This window comes from Meles meles, chromosome 17 (assembly GCF_922984935.1).
Source record: "Meles meles chromosome 17, mMelMel3.1 paternal haplotype, whole genome shotgun sequence".
In the NCBI taxonomy this organism is placed as follows: Eukaryota; Metazoa; Chordata; class Mammalia; order Carnivora; family Mustelidae; genus Meles; species Meles meles.
In genome coordinates, this window is record NC_060082.1 from 32,029 (window position 1) to 50,972 (window position 18,944).

General features: G+C 52.7%; 1 protein-coding gene across 1 annotated transcript; it reads right to left on the reverse strand.

Moving 5' to 3' along the window:
- Nucleotides 1-8,974: 8,974 nt before the first annotated feature.
- S100A12 (S100 calcium binding protein A12) lies at nt 8,975-10,482 on the reverse strand. The gene is made up of 3 exons (XM_045983509.1): nt 10,349-10,482; nt 9,659-9,805; nt 8,975-9,231 (listed from the first exon to the last, which is right to left on the reverse strand). Exons 2-3 carry the CDS (start codon nt 9,794-9,796, stop codon nt 9,091-9,093), a joined length of 279 nt encoding a protein of 92 aa, XP_045839465.1. The 5' UTR covers nt 9,797-9,805; nt 10,349-10,482; the 3' UTR covers nt 8,975-9,090.
- Nucleotides 10,483-18,944: the final 8,462 nt, after the last annotated feature.

An 18,944-nucleotide genomic window follows, 5' to 3' on the forward strand; every position in this document is an offset into this window, starting at 1 on the left:
ACTCTCGGGATTATTGTTACTTCTTGAATCAATATTGGAACAATGTTTTAGCTCCAGCCTTTTGGAGTCTGTGTGTAGTCATTTACGAGATTGATTATGGGAACTGATTGCGGGAACTTGTGGTTGTTTAGCTAGACATGGGTGTATTGCTTCTCTTATTGTAGAACTACTCTATATATGGCCATGATGCCCCTAATAAACTCAGCACTGTTGGACATCCTCCTCAGTGCTCCTCCTGCCCCCATCTCTTTGTCTCTGAACTTCTTCTTTTCACCATCCTCTTACCCTCACGTTCCTGGTCGATTTGTCGCACTGGCCGCGACAAACCACAGAAGACCCTGAAGCCAGAATCATCTTGAGAAAGAAGAACAGATCTCCAGTTAGCCCAACCCTAGATTGTAGACTATACCACAAAGCTGTAGGAACCCAAATAGCGTGGCCCTGACATAAAAATGGACACATGGATCAATGGAACAGACTACAGACCCCAAATAAACCCACGATCATATGGTCGATCAAGTCAACGCAGGCAAGGGTATCCAGTGGGGAAAGGACAGTCTCTTCAACAGATGGTGCTGGGAAGCTGGACATGCATGCAGAAGAATGACACTGGGCCACTGTCCAACACCACACACAGAAATACACTCAGAGTGGATTAGAGACCTCAGTGTGAGACCTTAAACCATCCGATTCCTGAAACACGGGCAGTAAACTCTTAGACTTCAGCCTTTGCAATGTTTGCCCGCATAAATCTCCCCAGGCAAGGGAAACACAGGCAAAGAGAAACTGCTGGGACCACATCATACTAAGAAGGGTTGGCGCGGTGAAGGAGAAGATCAGCAAAAAAAGATTCAACCCCCAGAACGGGAGAAGATATTTGCAAACGGCGTATCTGATGCGGGATTTATGTCCAAAGCATATTAAATGACTCATACACCTCAACACCAAAAAACAAATTTTTAAAATAGGCCAAGTGCCTTGAAGGGACCTTTTTCCAAAGAAGACACACAAATGGCCAACAGACACACGAAAACATGCTCAGCACCACTCAGCGTCAGGGAAACGCAAACCCAAATCACAGTGGGAGATGGCCTCACACCTGTCCAAACGGCTGTATTAAAACAGAGAAGCAGCTGCAAGTGTTAGTGAGGAGGTGGAGGAAAGGGACCCTCGTGCACTGCTGGGGATGTGACCTGGTGCCGCCGCTCTGGAAGACGGTGCGGAGGGTCCTCACAGAAACAGAATCACCGCGATTCTATTTCTAGGTATTTACCTGAAGAACACAAAAACACAAATTCCGAAGACGTGCGCACCCTCCAGTTATTGCAACATTATTTACAGTAGACACGGTATAGAAACAGCCCAAGTGTCCATCCGCAGACGAACAGATGAGGAAGGCGTGGTGTGTACACACGACGGAATGTCACTCAGCCACCGAACGGAAGGAAATCGTCCCACTTGTGACAACATGGCTGGACGGAGAGGGTACCATGCTCAGTGAGGTAAGTCAGACAGAGAAAGACAAGTACCATATGCTTTCACACGTACACAGAATCTAAAAACAGAACAAACAAACAAATAAAACCCAAAAAAAGCATAAAAGGACTCAAATACAGAGAACAAAGTTGTGGTCGCCGGGGCAGCGGGGGGGCGGGGGGGGGCAGCGGGGAACAGGTGAAGGAGAATAGGTAAATTTGACTATAACGGATTTCCAGCTGTGAAATAAATAAGTCACAGGGATAAAATGTATGGAACAAGGAATACAGGCAGCGCTACGGTAACAGTGTCCTGCAGTGACTCTGCTGACGACATGTGCTGGCTTGTGTCGTGCGCCCTGACACGGCATCGCCCGTCAGCCATACTCCAACTCAACATTAAGAGTAGAAAAGCCTTGGGCACCTGGGTGGCTCAGTGGGTTAAAGCCTCTGCCTTCGGCTCAGGTCATGATCTCAGGGTCCTGGGATCGAGCCCCGCATCGGGCTCTCTGCTCAGCCGGGAGCCTGCTTCCTCCTCTCTCTCTCTCTGCCTCTCTGCCTACTTGTGATCTCTGTCTGTCGAATAAATAATAAAAATCTTTAAAAAAAAAAAAAAGAGTAGAAAAGCCAGTCCTGTTGGGTAGAGAGGAGCTAGCTTCCTTCCTCAGGATGAGGGCTCAGATTCCCGCCCAACATGAGAGTCATCCCCTCTGATTAAGGAGTCCTCCGGGAAAGAGGAACTTCTGGGGTTTCCCCTCCACACAGTGGCCAAAGAACAGAGTCCACCATGAACGCCCGTCCCCAGTTCCTGTAAGGAGGAGTCGTCCCCTTCGCAGCAGAGCGTGAACTTCTGGATGACTTTCCGGGAGGGACAAGGAAGGGAGAGTAGCGGCCGACCCTTCCCCGCGCTCTGAATGTGCTCTGGGGGACACGGGATGCTCTAGGACTGGGGGAAGAGGAGAGTTCTCTCATCGGTCCCTTGTTCGTCCGCTTATTCCTTCACCTGACACACACTGACGGGTGGGTGACAAGGCCTCGCCTTGTCATGAAGAAGCTCAGACCTGCAGGCCTCCTCAAACGATTTTCATACGGAAAATGCAAGGCTGGAGAGGTTAAAGTTCGGTGGGACTTTGAGGTAGGAACGTGACCCTTGAGCAGAGGCTGGAGGCAAATATAGACCCACTTCAAGCCTGTGCGCCTCCTGGGATAAACAAGCAGGTGCTCAGATGAGGCCTGGAGGTGGGCAGCTGTGGGGTCTGCTCAGAGACAGGGAGCCCCAGGGATGGGAGAGAAGTGGAGAGGCCGAGGGGGCCAGGCCAGTGTTTAGGCCTGCAGCTCGCACGCTCCACGGGAGAAGGAGGGCAGGAGCAGCGTGGGCTCTGGGGAGGGATGGGATTTAACCAAACTTCTATTTTAAAGTCTCTCTGCCTGGGGTCTATGGGATGGATTTGGGGTAGGAACGAGACAACAGGCCCAGGCCGGTGAGGAGGCTGCCAGACAGTCCGGTGGGAGCTGAGTGAGCCCAAGACGGCCCTTCGCAAAGAAGCGTCCAGCCAGGATCTCAGCCAGGCAGGCCTGCGCCCCACACTCTGCAGGGTACAGAGGGTAATTCTGCACTATTTCCCAAGACCGCGACAGGAAGAAAGGCCTCCACTTTCACCAGGCTGGTGAGGCAAGTTTACACAACGGTGAACAAACCCTCCTCTGAGGAAAACTCCAGAATCCAGCCTCCACACCCACGCCCTCCCAAAGTTACTGTAGAAAACCCTGTGTCACAGATTTTGACATTCCAATTACCAAAGCGAAGGCAGAGCTGAAACAAAAGGTTGCCCAAGTCCTCCTGCATTCTGGGGCTCGGGCCCGAGTTCGTCCTCCACCCCAGCGCTCCAGGTGGCTCCACGGGGCCCCAAACCCAGCCTGACTGGGCCCCACACCCTGCCTCAGAGATCCGCTCACACACACGAGGCAGGGAACGTGAGCACTGGGAAGGCCAGCTGGCCTCTTCCTCGGAGCACCCCCAGGTTTCCCATTTTCGCCCATGCACCCAGAATCATCACGCGCGGATCAGAGACGGGCGGCTGTTGCCGAGTCCCCAGCGAGCAGCCCGGGCCCGGTTCCAGTCCACCCTCCTCCCCTCCTCCTGCCTCCCCCACCCCTTCTCCAGGCCGCACACGCCTCCCTCCATCCGTCTACGTTCTCGCTCCGAGTCTTCTCCTCTCATCCTGCTTTCCACCCTCCTTGTCTCGAGGCTGAGACCAAGGAGCCAAGTGCTGAATGCCAAGGAGCTCGGGTCGTTCCAGGACGGGCAATGCCCTTGAGAAGCGACTCAGGGTCCGATCTCGCCCGGCATGACCCCTCCGGAGCAGAGCGTGCGCAGCCTCGCCAGCACCTAGAGAAATCATGAGGGGAGGGAGTAAGGCCTGCAGCCCTCGAGCCTGGGAAAGAGAAGCAAGGGAGGTCATGACAACCGCCTTCAAATACTGCCGAGGTCGGGCAGAGGGGAGTCCCCCGTCGCGAGGCCGCCGGCACCCTCTGTGCCGGGCCCGCCTCCCACCGCCGCCAGGAGCGTCTCACTGCTTTCCCGACCAGGCGCTCTGTTAGAAAACACCAAGTCAGTCCCACAACACCAACACCCCTCGGTCACGCACGGATCCAGCGGCTGGACAATGAGGAGCAGCGGCGTGGGGACATCACCCCGGGCGACGGCCAGGCCTGCTCGCTTGAGTCTACGTCTAGAGAAGAGTCAGACAGTAAGCAAACCGCAGAATAAAGAATCGGTGATTTCAGAGGTGATGAGCTCCACAAAGAAAATCAAAGAGGGAGATGGGATGGAGTGTTGGGCTCGAAAGCAGCCAGGGCCTCCCTGGGGAAGCAGTAAAGGAAATGAGGCCTGAGAGTCAGGCTTGGAGACCCTCTGATGGGCTTTGATCAGCTAAGTGACACAGTGGACTTGGTCTGGAGGCTGTCGCGCTGCTGTGCGGAGGAGGGTCGGAGTCCAGAGTGGAAGTGTGGGGAGGGCCTAGGAGGCTGTGGCCCTGGGCCTGGGTCTTCAGATCAAACACAGCGTTAGGCCCCTGCCCTCCAGGAGCCCTCAGCCTAACGGGGCAACAAACACCCAAGTAGGTATTTTCAATATGATGGTGTGGACCAAAGAAAAGCCAAGACAGGGGATAACCACAGGTGTCCTGGGGAGCTCGGAGGACCCAGCTTCTGCCTGTGTCCTTGGCATGGGTGGAGGCGGAGAGAGAAGGAAGGTGAGGGTAAGCACCTGCAGATCAATGCCAAGGTGAGTTTGAAAGGGCAAGAGTTGAGCACTGTGTTACCTAACCAGAGAAAGCAGAGACGCATAGTCGAGTTCACTTCCTTTGACTTAGATGACTTTTTCTCCCGGCCAGGCTAAAACGTGGCGTCCTCGTTCTCTCTGCCCTGGGCTCGCGGTAACCACCTCCTCGAGTGCACGTCCTTTCCTGATTTCCAAAGTCCTGATATGCATGTTGGCTTGGCCTGGCTCGGCTTGCCGTGGGCCCGCAGCCCTCCTGAGATGTCTTTCTGAAGGGCTAGGTGTTGCACCCAAGACGACGGAATTGGTGTCCTGTACTGAGTAATGCGCCACTGCTCAGAGCACTGGCCCGATGGGCAGGCCAGCCCAGCACTCCAGAAATCTACCGTGGATGGGAGAGCGGAAACGTGTGAGGGATGTGAGGGGGTGAGCTCCCCGGTGGATGAAACAACTGGGTCGGGCCTTGGTGGGCAAGCATGGGATCTGGATCCCAGTGACCTGGTGCCTAAAACAGGGTAGATGCCTTAAAGAGACAAGAGGCCACTTCAGGAAAAGAGGACAACAGCAGGTGCAGAATCCAAAAACTCCAAAAGTTCACAAGGAAACTAGAGAACATTCCAGAATGGCTAGAGACCAGAACCGAGAGTGGAGGGCAGGAGGTTGATGACAAGATGCTGCAGAGAACAGGTCCAGTCTCTGTGGTCCTATAGTTCAGACGGTCCTGGGATCCAACCGCTTGATCCACGATGCCAGCCGTCATCCGGGGACAAGTCTCTGCAGTTTTGTCTGGTCCAAACAGCACTTTCCAGGTAGAAAGACTGAGGCTCAGACAGGGGAGACCACATGCTCAAATTCACCGAGCCAAGAAGCAGTGGCTCTGGGAGTCTAACCAGACACATTGGAATCCAGGCTGGGGGCCTTCCTTTGCCCTCAGCTACCTCGGGCTGATGAAATTTTACCAAGTTTGGGGACATTAACGTTTCTCTAAATAGGATGTAAGTTCAATCAGTGGTTCAGTTGGCTCTTTTGAAACTAAATCATGGCTGATGAATGTTTTCACAACAGCAAATACGCTGGGTTTGTTCCCAGTGGTTGGTTGTTGTTTTCCAGCGCATTCCGACAGGACTCCGTGTCTCAGAACTGGTCACAGACCTGTGAGAGCTCTGGTATGGGCAACAGCAGCCTGGTCCTGGTCCAACCATTTCAAGGTCTTTAGGAAAGGACAGAACTCAGCTGCCCTTGGTTCCCTGTCCAGCCTCAGTCAACTTTATCCAACTCTACCCTAAAATTGCCCTCATCTTTGCTTGGATTTAAAATACCCTTCACTGTTGGGGTTGCAGCACGAGCAGCTGACCAGTGATGGCCATGACTTCCTGTACAAGTCAGTGTTGCTGTGACCGCTCCTGGCTGTTGAGGGCTCGCGTGATATCAGAAGCCGTGCTGAGTGCTTCCCCTGTTCTGTTAGGTTATCTGGTCCTCACACCAACTCTGGAAGAGAGAGACCGTGGCTATCCTCACTTCATTGATGGAAAACTGGGACTTGGAGATTTTGAGTGACTCATTCAAGGTCTCAGGGTAAGTACGTGGTAAAACTAACCCCAACCCCCATACTCTTGACCACTACCCTTTCACGTCCACGCACACACTTCCTTCCAGTGCTTCTAGATCCCACTCAAAGCTCTCCTCCATCCCATCAAAACATCTGGAATGTTAAATCTGGGTAACACCTGAGTGTTCACCTAGTCTAAAATCTTCAAAATTAATTTCTTTAATTCCTTTGGGTTCTTCAGAAATGAAGAGAACAGAAGTCCAGAGACACAAAGTGCTTCACCTACTGGGGTCACCCGGCAAGTGAGGGCTTTCCTGACTCTTTCCTGTCATCATCTAGGCTGGGGCCATTCCAAGATCCCCTTGTCTGGGTTCTAAATTCCTTCCTCTTCCGCCAATCCAACTTCACCCCACCTCAGCCTACCGTACTTTCCTCCTGCCTCATCCCACAGATGTGGCGGGCAGCCCAGCAAACCGCCAACCCCAGGCCTCAGTGGTCAGGACCGGTCACCTCCTGGATTCTGTGCTCAATCCCAGCTTCCCTCAGTAAAGAATAAACAGAGAGCCAGACCCACCCCTTCCCCAATATAAAGCTCCCCTTCTTAGCTGGCATTCCTGGGCTCCAGAAAATTACCTAATCTTTCTCAAACTCTGCCACAAACTCTGCCCTCTGTCCTGTCCCTCCTGCTGCAGACAAGCCAGAGGGAGCAGCCACGGGAGGGTCGGCCAGAGCCCCGGGCTGGGTCCTGGGGCTGCTTCTGCAGCGTCCCAGGCTGCGCAGCTGCTGGCGTGAACAGTCGGAGACTGGGGGCTTTACCAGTACACGCGATTCTCGGGACTGGAAGTGCGAGAGCAGGGTGTCAGCATGGTCAGGTCGTGGTGAGGCCTGTCCTCCTCTGCCTTGAACACAGCACCTTCTGCTGTGTATGTTCCTGGAGAGAAGGCCGACTCCGCGTGTGTGTGTGAGTCTTCGTCCTATAAGGGCACTAATTTCATTGGGAGGGCCCCAGCCTCATGACCCGATCTAACCCTAACCCCTGGGAGGCCCCACCTTCAATCACCAGCACGTTTGCCCATAACATTTCGGTGCTCTGACACCAGCCGCACGGAGTGTGCCTTCAAGGGGACACCCGCCTTCTGCAGACCGAACTCAGCCCCAGAAGGGGCTGAAGACAAGGACGCCCCCGGGGACTTCTGCTGACTCAGATGAATGCACTTCTCACCAGGACGCATTGACTCTGTCCCTCAGGGACACAATTGCTGCCCTCAGGGTCCATCCTCCTTCCTCTACCCTCCCTGGTAGGACAGAACCCTACCAACAGCCACACTGTTGTCCGTACGTTCATTCGTGTAAGAAACGCTCATGAAACAGCACCTGCCCCATGGAGGAGACCGACGTCACGCAATTCCGTGAGGGGAGCTGACGACAGCAGGAGAGAATACAGAAGGAGAGCTGCACCGTTCTAGGGCATTGAACAAAGAACCTGGCCCAGACCGCAGGAAGGAGGGAGGCTGGCCAGTGAAGGGCTCCCTCGCCAGGCCCCATGCTGGGTGGAGCTAACCCCCTTCTCCCTGTTCCCACGTCCCTTGTCACTCCCAATGCCTTCCTGCCCCCCACCCACACCCTTGAAAGAACCAAAGAAATTCACGGAAATTCTGCCTCACTTTCCCCCTTTCAGAGTTCTACCCCAAATTTCATGTCCAGGGGTCTACTCCTCCAGGATACCTAACTGACCCCAACACCCAAGCCCAGGCCACTCTCCTGTTCCCCATGCCCCCCCTGCATCCTTCTGCCAAAACAAATACAACAATACAACAATGTGTGGGGATTTCTGCTGCTTGGATTTTCAGCTGGCAAGGACGTTGTCTCTTGTCTCTGCATTCGAAACATCCAGCCCCCTCTCAGGGAAACATCTTCGGAGTGACCCTTGATTTCTCGTTGCCACCTTCAAATGTATGCAGAGCCTGACTATGCCTTAACACCAGCACTCCCACCCCCCTAGTCTGGCCCCCTCATCCCTCAAATGGGCTGGGGCTGCGTTTCCAGGGTGATCGCCGTGAGCTCCACACGATCGCTGGCCTCGTGAACGGTGACTGTCAGCATGAGGCATGCTGGATTTCAGAGTCTTAGAAAAAAAGGAAAAGAATGCTAAATATCTCAATAATACCTCTATATTTTGGGGGTGCCTGGGTCTCAGGTCGTGATCTCTGGGTCGTGGGATCGAGTCCTGCATTGGTCTCTGAACTGAGCAGGGGCAGGGGGACGGGGTCTGCTGGAGATTCTCTCCCTCTGTCCCTTCCTCTGCCTCTCCCCTTCCCCCTTTAGCTTACGTCATGCCACTTATCACTGTCTACCCCATACAATAGGGTGTGCTTCTATTTGTCTATTTGTCTGTCTGTCTGTCTGTTTGTTTGCTCTCCTCCCCAGTAGAACACAAGCCCCAGGTGGACAGGGTTTTGTCTTCCGTCTCTGGTTATCACAGATGCTCAGGGAATATCTATTGAACAAATGAAAGAAGGAGCCAAACAGCAGACATTTAATAGCTGGTGAACAAACGAACAGACAGGGTTTCCCAAGGCTCTAAACGAGGTCTGTCAGACTCTGAGGGGTGAGGTGTGCTCCAGGTCAGGGGCCGCGGACATGGAAAGAAAGAATGTGCACACGACTGAGAACTTTTGGAGAATACGTTTATTAACTCTCTCTTTCCACGTGCAGGGCTGGGCTGCAGTGACTACGAGGAATGGTTTTCTCGGGGACTCTGCCGGAGAAAAGCCCCTGAGAGCTTCCTATTCCTTGTGGATATCCTCGTGGGCAGTAATTAGCACACGGGCCAGGAGGGATACGAATTCGGGGAAGCTGACCTCTCCATCTTTATCAGCATCCAGCTCTTGGAATGTTTGGTCGATGGTAGCTTGATCTTTGGTGTTCTAGAAGGGGACATGAGAGACAGTGAGCTCAGACTCTTCCTCCCCTTTCTCCAGGCCTCTCACCCCTCAGAGCTGGGCTCAGGGAGGCCCAGGGACAATTAACTCATTCGCCAAACCTGCGCTGGAGAACCCAACGTGACAAAACAGAGACCAGAAGGACGCAGCTGTCATGAGCTAACCCTCGGGCCACACAGGTCTCAGCAGGGCCGGTCCCTGCAGCTCACCAGTCCCCCCAGGTGGGTGAGCCGTCCCAGAGGGAGAGGTGAAGAGAGCCTGAGGTGACAGAGTGATTTCTGGAAAGAAGGAGGCCACGCGTGTGCATGCGCACGCACAGACACACCCGTCCCACAGCTCAGGAGAAGGGCCTCAGGCCAACCCCAGCCCAGCCCTTCAGCGAGTGAGTTTGGGTGCGAGGAACATCACCTACCTTGAGGGCATTTGGAAGTTCTCTTGTGATCAGCTTCTTCATCTCACCCTTGGAAAGCTTGTCAAAATGCCCCACCCGGACTGAGTACTGGTGGAACACGTTGATGATCCCCTCCATGTGATCCTCCAGCTTAGTCATCTTCTCAACCTTCAGAAGACGTGGGAGGTCCAGGGCAGGGCCAATCCCACCCGCCCCCAGGGCCCTCTCTCCTCTCGTTCTGGTTCAGACAAGGGAGGACTTCCCTGCCTCTGCTTGGTGTTCTCTCTGCACTGTTTGATCTGAGGTGAATTTTTCATCTGTACCTAAACTTCAGTTCAAAGTCTAAAAGAATCAACCCCTGTGGCCACAGTGTTCCGTGTCCTCCTGTCTCCTAGGGGGTGTCACTCAGGGTGCTGTTCACTCAAGCACACGCAGGAAGGGTTTGGGGCTGGCCAGGCTCTTCCCTTTCCCCAGGTGATGGCACTTCGGCCCCAGGTCTCCTGCAGACCTTTACCAGCCTCTTCGACCTTCACGGTCCCTGGTCCTGAGCCTGGGTCTACCTAGTGCACCAAGGACTGGTCTCCTTGAGGCCAAAATGCAGTCAGTCCGAAGGCGCTCTGGCAAGCAAAGTTCGTGGCTTCCAGCAGCCTGGGGTCGCCACCTGCAGTCACTGCCCTGTGAACCCCCCATAGCCAGGGACAGGACACTTACCTTCAGCGTGCTGGAGAGCGGCAATGCAGCAAGCAGTCGGTGCTGGTGAGGAGTACAGAGCCCGGAGGCTTTTATAAGGCACTGCAGGCTTCACCTTCAACATCAAGTGAAGAAATCTCTCCGATTCATCTTGAGGCAATTGCTAGACAATGCTTTGTTGCTCAACAGAAGCTCCAAACCTGTGGCTTTGACTGGAACATGAACCCTCCAGATGGTTCCCGTGGCACACCCCACCCACCCCTGCTCAGCCTGACACAGACCCCCAATCTCACCACCCCGCCCAAGGGGCCCTCAGCTCTGGGACAGGACCCCGCCTTCAGGTGTACCTCTGTCCCCTGGCCTTTTACTGGGAAACCCTAGTAACGGGAACCCTAGGAACAGGTTTGGCTGTCTGGATGGCACATACCTGGAAAGGGAAGGACTAGGGAGAGGCGTTTGCTGAGTGTCTATTGCAACAAAAACATAATGATAATAAAAACCATCAAAGTGGACGTGGACTCCCGGAACAGGGAAAGGCCGCTGAGTTAGTAACAAGGTATCAAGAAAGATTCATCACTTGTAACAAATGTATCATATGAATAGAGATGTTAACCATGGGGAGACTGACTGTGTACAGGTATTTAGGAACTGTCTACAGTGTCTTATCCACTTTTCCATAAATCAAAAGCTGTTCTAAAAAACTTAAGTCTCTGTGTTTTGAAAAGTGAGTCCATACTGGGCTCCAGACACTGCTTCATACAAACCCTCACTTGATCCTCCAAATAGCACTGTGGGATGAGTGCCCATGACGCAGACGAAGAAAATGAGCTTGGAGGAGTAAGGTATCAAACCCAAATTTGTCTGCTTTCAAAACATTTGTCATTGATGTCGTTTTTCCCCTAAATCGGAATAGGGTTTGTTTGGGGTTTATTTTTGTTTTGTTTTGTTTGGGGGTTTTTTTGGTTATCAAAATATAAAGCATGCTCATACTTTTTGTAAAAAATATAATTTGGGGCAGATTTAGACACTCTTATATAAGACTCTGATTTTCCTTCCAGTTTTTTGCCTAATACAGTCAAGTCTTAACCAGCTTTTTCAAGAACTCTTCCCTCCACATACCCCCACACCCCAATCACTGTGTGGGGAGTGCCGTACCTGACTCACACAGAGAGAACACAAATTCTGGGACTGCCTTCCCGAAATTCAGAACAAAGTGGGTGCCAACACCTTCCTCAATAATAACACAGGGAGTTCACCACCGATGGGCGGGGGCTGGGAGGGGGGCTGAAGGGTCCAGAAGGGTGGGGGGGGGTGCTAAGGGCCAGTCAGTCGAAGATTGGAGACCCAGATCTGGGATGGGCTGCTTTGGTGGCCACAGTGGGCAGCTGTGGAAGGGTGTTGGGGAATAGCTCTGTGCCCTTGGGCAAGCCCTTGACATCTGTGAGCCCGTTTCCTCATTTGTGTGGTCGTTTGCTGTCCCTTAGTTCTCAGAGTTGTTATGAGGCTGAATTGGGGGAATATGTAAGAATGTGCTAGAAAAGAGTAAAAAGTGATCTTTACACTTCTTTTCCCTACTACCTTACCTCCCTGACTTGGATGCGGATCACTCCGGGCAGCCCAGCCTTCTGGGGGCCTGGCCACTGGCCACTGGGGCTTCAGGAAAGGGAAAGAGACCTGACTGCAACCACGGTAGACGAGCCTACACCCCAGCCTCCCATCCAAGGAAGACCCCTCACCCACCCAAGCAGGGGCCCCAGATCCGTGCCACCAGCAAAGTCTCAGGGAAAACAAGGGAGTCAATGCACAGCCTGCACCTGGCACGTTTCTTCCTCCCCCTAGCCCCCAACCCAACCCTAAGGAAAAGGTAGGATTAGCCCCAAGGAGAAAGGTCAAGCTTCTGGGATGTTTCCTCTGGCTCCATGGTGTCCCACTGCTGGCCTCAGTTCCAGGGGCCCCCAGGACTGTGCCTGAGACTGACAGCCTCCTGGCCACGGCCTGGGCTAGTCCTGTGTCCCCCACACAACCGGAAGTCCTCCAGGCCAGGGCTGGGCAGGAAGGCTGATGCTCAGGCAGCCGAGGAGAACGGAAAACACGGAAACTGTTCTATTCAGAGTTGGATGTGGATAGTCCTGTCCTTTTGGAGACGCGTCATCAACATTTGTCCAGACCCACAGGGTGTGTCCCAAGGGAGCCCCACCCGACGGGGCACGGTAGTCATCGGCTCCCTGCCGGCTCATGGACGGTGGCAAACGGACCACACTAATGCAGGATGTCGGTACCGAGGAACTGGGGTGTACAGGGACCCTCTTCACTGTTTGCTCACTTTGTCCATAAACATAAAACTTCCCCTTAAAAGTAGAGTCTATTCATTTAAAAAAATCCATCTAGAGTCACTTATGTACGGAGTAATAGCATACGACACGATAAAAAATAAGCTTCTCAAAGAAACATTGAGCCAGACTGACACTTTTGCAACTCCCTCCGTGAAGTTAGTCCGAGTGCTTTGACAGTGTTGGAAAACCTTGCACAAGGCAAGAAAACTTTAGCTACTCACAAAAACGTGACTTCAAACCTATGGAATCCATAGGTGCTCTGATGGGGACGCCCTGTAAAAGCCCATCACAACAATTTCAAGCTCGTGTAATGCAGAGACGATGGGTCGAGCTGGGAAATCCGAGGAAAGGGTGCATGGGAGTTTCCTGTAAAATACTTGCAATTTTTCTGTAAGCCTGGAATTATCAAATTAAATTACATTAAATTGAAATTTCATCAAAATTTAGAATTACCCTTATTAGATCAAAAAGAGTCTAGTAACCCTGAAGAGGGAGCAGGAGGCCGGCTGAGGACAGAGCAAAGCTGGCCCTTGCACCCCTCTCCACCCGCTCCCCTCCCCTCGGTAATATGTGTGACATTCCTCAGGCACCGCTGACCGCCATAAACGAGATCACAATCCTGCAAGACAGGAGTCTCCCTTGGTTTACAGATGTCCTAGAGATTTACAACAAAGAAGTTACCTTGTCAATAGCCCAATTTCCAGAGATGAACAACTCAGTTCCTCAAGCCCTAACATCACCCTCCCCTCCATAAAAACTGAAGGAGCTTGAGGCAGAAGGAAATGTAAATAAAGTTAAATTTCTTCTAAACCTGAATCTCACTAACTAGGACGCTTGATAAGAGGAATGCGACATCCCACCAGGAGACTCCCAATTGTCTTTATGTTAGTGCCTCTTTTTTTTTTTTTAAGATTTTATTTATTTATTTGACAGAGAGAGAGATCACAAGTAGGCACAGAGAGGAGGAAACAGGCCATCCCAAGACCCTGAGATCATGACCTGAGCCGAAGGCAGCGGCTTAATCCACTGAGCCACCCAGGCGCCCCATGTTAGTGCCTCTTTAAAGGAAAGACAGCCTTGGCTTGACAGTAACCAGGCCTCCAGTATCCTGACAGTCTTCTTTACCCTGATAGCCCTTCCGAACACCCCCTTAGTCCTCACCTACCCAACTTCTGTGTGTATAATCAGCCAATCCTCACATCCCCGCGGCAGCAGCTCTTTCTGCCCCCGGGTCCTGTCCCCGCACTTTAATAAACCACCATTTTGCACCAGAGATGTCTCAAGAATTCTTTCTTGGTCATCGGCTCCGGAACACACCCCACCGAACCTCACCTAGGGTCTAGAACTTCACCAATCCCCATGTAAAACATCTTTTTATCGTTAAAATTTTTGCAAGGGCTAAAAAAAATAAGTACTCAAGACAGTACTCATGGCAGCCCAAATGACTCCTTTAGTCACACTCAAGAAGTGGGAAGAGGCCGACCTAGACCCGAAGGTAGAGCAGGGTGACCTGAAGGGTCGGGACGGCAGCCGTCCAGCCGCGTTTAGGGCCCCAGTCAGCCCGAGCCTGGCTCTAAGTAGAGACAGCAAATGGGAGTGTCCTGCCCTCGCCAGGCACTCCCTGCACAGCTCCCTTCTCTAAGAGGGAAACAAACTCCCACGCAAGCAGGGAGGGGGGGAAAGTGGCATTGCTTGAAAGGATAGGACACTCCGGGTCTAAAAGGGTCCCATCCCCGGAAATGGGGAGAGAGCCTTGTGTGGGCTCTGTACGGGCCTATTTAGCCAGAGCGATTCCAAGCGGTTAAACAATGACCTTGTTGTTTATACAGTAAAACTTAAACTGTCCCTGCCCCCCCTTCCCCCAGGGGACTTACTTAAAACATGTCCCAGAGGGGGCACCTGGGTGGCTCAGTGAGTTAAAGCCTCTGCTTTCGGCTCAGGTCATGGTCTCAGGGTCCTGGGATGATGGAGCCCCGCATCGGGCTCTCTGCTCTGCAGGGAACCTGCTTCCCTTCTCTCTGCCTCTCTGCCTAGTTGTAATCTCTCTCTCTGTCAAATAAATAAAAACAAAAAAACAAAACAACAACAACAAAAAAAAACAAGTCCCGGAAAGCAGTCTCATCTAACAAAGCCCAAATACAAAAGTGGGTCAGGCCAGGTGGAGACATCCGATGGGGGGGGGGGGGGGGCAACAGACTGTCTCCCTAGCTACCAAGGACTGTGGGCCCTGCCCTTTGGGTGCCTTTTGGGCACCAATTCTGACCAAAATGATAGGCTGGTTCAAATATCTACCATAGGGTGAATTGTAATTCAATTGGTCACTTATGTGTGACCTAGCAGGACTGTGATGCTTCCTCTGTGTTACAATCTCATTGGCCACCTGTGTGTGGCCAGGCCCAACCACATGGCCTTTGCCCTTAAAAGCTAGTCTGTAAGGCAGAGAGAGGTCACCTCTTTGCAAGAGACGGCCCTGGCCGGTCAGTTTGATTCTCGATGCTTGGCGCGAAATAAAGCTTTGCTTGACCTTCACTTTGTATCAGTCTCACTCCTTTGACCATGGACCCAACAGGCTCGAGCCTCTGAGCCAGTGAGGGAAGAAGGGACCCTGGCGAACACCTCCCTTGCCTCCCTCGTATCAGCGGGCACAGAGCCAGCAGCAGGAGCGGGGCGGCACAGCCTAGCGCCCCTGGGCTCACTGCTGGGGGAGTCAGAGTCCGAGCAGCCTCCCTGGAAAGAGAAGCAAGAGCACCAGGGAAACAGGGATGTTGCTCCTTTTTGTTTTAATTAGAAATTATTTTTATTATATGATAACATTTTTCCTTACATTTCTGCTTCAGGGATTTGTCTCCTACTTTTCGCACAGTTGCCTACTGGAGGTCGGGGTGGGAGTCTGGCAAGTTTTAAATTTCAGTTGAATTGGGTTTGGGCTGTACCGCACAGAGCTCCCCCCGTTCTGTACATCACAGAGTCCACCACGGTGACAGGAGTTTCCACCTGTGGCCGCACCCCACAGCGCAGTATTACTGACCCTGTGCCCATGCGGTGCCTGTCATCCCCTGACTTGTTTATCCTGTGACTGCATGTTTGTGCCTCACCCTTCCCCACTGCCGAGCTCACCCACCCGCTCTGGTAACACAGTGTCTTCTCTCTGTTTACAAACCGTTTTTGGTTCTGTTCGCTTCTTCAGTTGTTTTGTTTTTAGATCCCACCTACGAGCGAGCTCTTGTATTTTCCAGGTGTTTATCCTGCTCGGTCTGACTTGTTTCCTTTAGCGTAAGACCCTCTAGGCTCACCCATGTGATCACGAATGGCAAGATTTCATTCCTTTTCACGGCTGGATAACATTCATTATAAATGTGTACCACACCTCGCTGATCTGTTCGCGGGGCACGGGAAACTGGGGCTGCTTCCATGTCTTGTCTACTGTAGATAATGCTATTTGCGATAAACACCGGATAGTGTATCTTTTCAAATTAGTGTGTGTGTTCGTTTGAACAAGTGAGTCTCCTCCTTTGCCCTCAGTTTCGGCAAGCGGAGTGTCAGTTCACAGCAGATCTAAGTGTGCAGGGGAAGGAGGGAGACATCTGCCCAAGTGGCTCTGAGAGGCAAAGCCACTCCCTGGGTCAATTTTCAAAAAGGCTCCCAGGGTTTTCAGGAAGAGAGACACCAATTCCTCTATACCTTCCCCCATTTTCCCATCATAATCCGCAAAATCAGCAGTTAGAAAGGGGTTCCAGGTTGGACAAGGATGACCACGACCAAGGAAGAGAGGTGAAGGAGGCCTGCAGAACCCAGACTCCCCTGCACGGTTTGCGTTAGCCCAGTTACCATGGCAACGTGAACTGAAAGGAACTACAGAGCCCCAGGGCCCCACAGGGGCACCACTGAGGCCGGGCGCACCCCTGCCGTGCGCCACTGCAGCCGTGGGCTGGGTTCATCCCTGAAACAGTGAGGCCGGCTTCAGCTGCCCCCCTTCGAGCCATGAGAAGGACCTGCCCTGAGGGAACAACTGAGGGAGACCCCAGCCCCCAGCCCCTCGGCTTGTAGAAGCAGAAGAGGTCCCCATGAGGAAGCAAGGGTGCCCCTGGGGTGTTGGGACATTTCTAGGGTAGGGGAAGCCACCGGAGGAGAAACTAAGCAACTGACATGTGACGGTATTTTTATCCTGAAGGGAGGGATGATGTCACAGCCAGAGTTTGGGAACCCATTCAGTCTACCCGACATCGCGGGCTTCTTCTCCTCCAGAATTAAACGGCTGATATTGGGACGAGGCTCTGACGCTGGCTGGAAATCTGGTGGGGGCGTCGGTCCAAGGTCCGTGCTGCCTTTCTTTTTTCCTTTTCAGGTGAAATAACTGCATTATTCTACACCTTTACTGAAGCATAATTGAGGCCCCAAAGTGCACATATTTAACGTGCGCGGTTTGCTGAGCTCGGACGTGTGCACACACCCATGATGCCATGACCACAGGCAGGGAATAGACACATCCATCACCTGACGTTTCTTGTGTCCCTTTGTCTTAGTTTTGGTTTTTGTGGTAAGAACACTTAGCATTGGACCTACCCTCTCAAGAAACGCTGGAGTCCACATACCGTGTGGTTAACCACAGTCCAGCAGACACCGAGAGCTGCTTGTCTTCGGCGACTGTCACCCACCTCCCGCCTCCCCACAAGGACTGCGGGCTGCTCGTTCTTACGTGGCTTTCTCTCCCTCCCTCTGTTACTCCCTGCCAGACCCTTCTGAAATACGCCGACGGCTACATGACGCATCTACGTTCATTATAACGCAAAATGAGACACAAACACACCTGTGAGTCTACAGGTTGCTCTTGGGCCCTGGACAAGCACCTGAGGACTGGCAACGTAGTCCAGAGAGCAGAGAAGGAAAGTGGCGAATTCTAACCCTCGGAGAGCCCAGCTGAGGTACCAGAGTGATCACATCTCCCTGGAGGACAGGCTGGCCCACAGGGCTTGGGGGGGGGGGTGCCAGGAATAAAGGGCCCCTGCGACTCCAAGCAAACCTCCAGGGCAAGTGGTGGAGCAGTGAGTTGCCGTTGCCCCAGGAGCAGGCTCTCCTAGTTGGGAACCAGCTGAAAATTGGAAGAGTAGCAGACGTCAGAGAAAAGGAGAAATGAAGGAGGTCATGAGACACCCTGCAGGATCTTCAAGGGCTTCATGTGGTGAAAGCCCAACGGAACACAAGGCAGGCTCGCCCAGGCCCAGTCATGGGGAGCCTAACCTTCACAAAGGGCTAGCACTGAGGGCCAGTTCCAGAAGGGCAGGGGAAGGCTGTGGTCCATTGCAAGACAGAAAAGACCGAGGGACACACTTCACTTGAAAAAGCAGCCAAGGGCCCTGTACAGGCCAGGACACCACGCTGGGACTTGAGGTCCACTCAGAACATCAACCCAGTAGGAACTTCTAAAGCTCTGAAGGTCTGAGAAGGCGCTATTTATGTGACAACCTCTGAGGGCCTTGAAAAAATAAAGTGGCCATCCTTTCACCTTACCGGTGGAGAAGGTAGCCATTTCCTGGTGCCCTGAGCCCATTCTGTGAATCTGCCTCGAGCATTCCGGAGACTAAGGCTCACATACCTGGAGATGAGAGTGTGCGGCTCCCCCTCCCATAAGGATTCAACTTAGTTAATAGGAGGGCTTCCTCCTCCCACACCTGCAGAAATGCTAGGGGAAGGCCCTCCAAAAGGAAGTCAGTAGAGGTCTCCACTCCCTCAGGCTGCATCGTACTGCAGAGAACAAGGAGAAGAAGAAAGAGGGATCCCTCAGCAGGGATCAAGGGCCGTCCCTTCCCAGCCTGCGGGAGCCCCAGAACTGGGGAAGTCCTCGACCTGTGGATGAGACAGTGTGTGTGAATCCCATATACTGGCTCAGAGCCTGTACCAGCAGCTGTCCACCCCCAGGCCAGCCAGGCCCATCAGGGACTCCACCAGACTGAGTGGGAACCCAGACAGAGCCGATGTTCGGGTTTGTGTGTCCATGCAAGCAATTTCTGGCCTTCAGGAGATGGCAAGAAAGCCGCTCCTCACGCACGTTCCCCTGTAGGGTTCCTGGGGGCCCCCACCCCCACAACGTGAGCTGGTTTTCAGCAAGGCACACCACTTCTTTTTCTTTCTGTTCTTTTTTCTTTCTTTCTTTCTTTTTTAATCAAACCCTTGGACAGCACAGAGTGGTTTGCAAAATACTCAAGGAAAAAGAAGGCAAGAAAAGTGTTTTTTGTGGGTTTTTTTTTAATATTTATTTATTTATTTGACACACAGAGATCACAAGT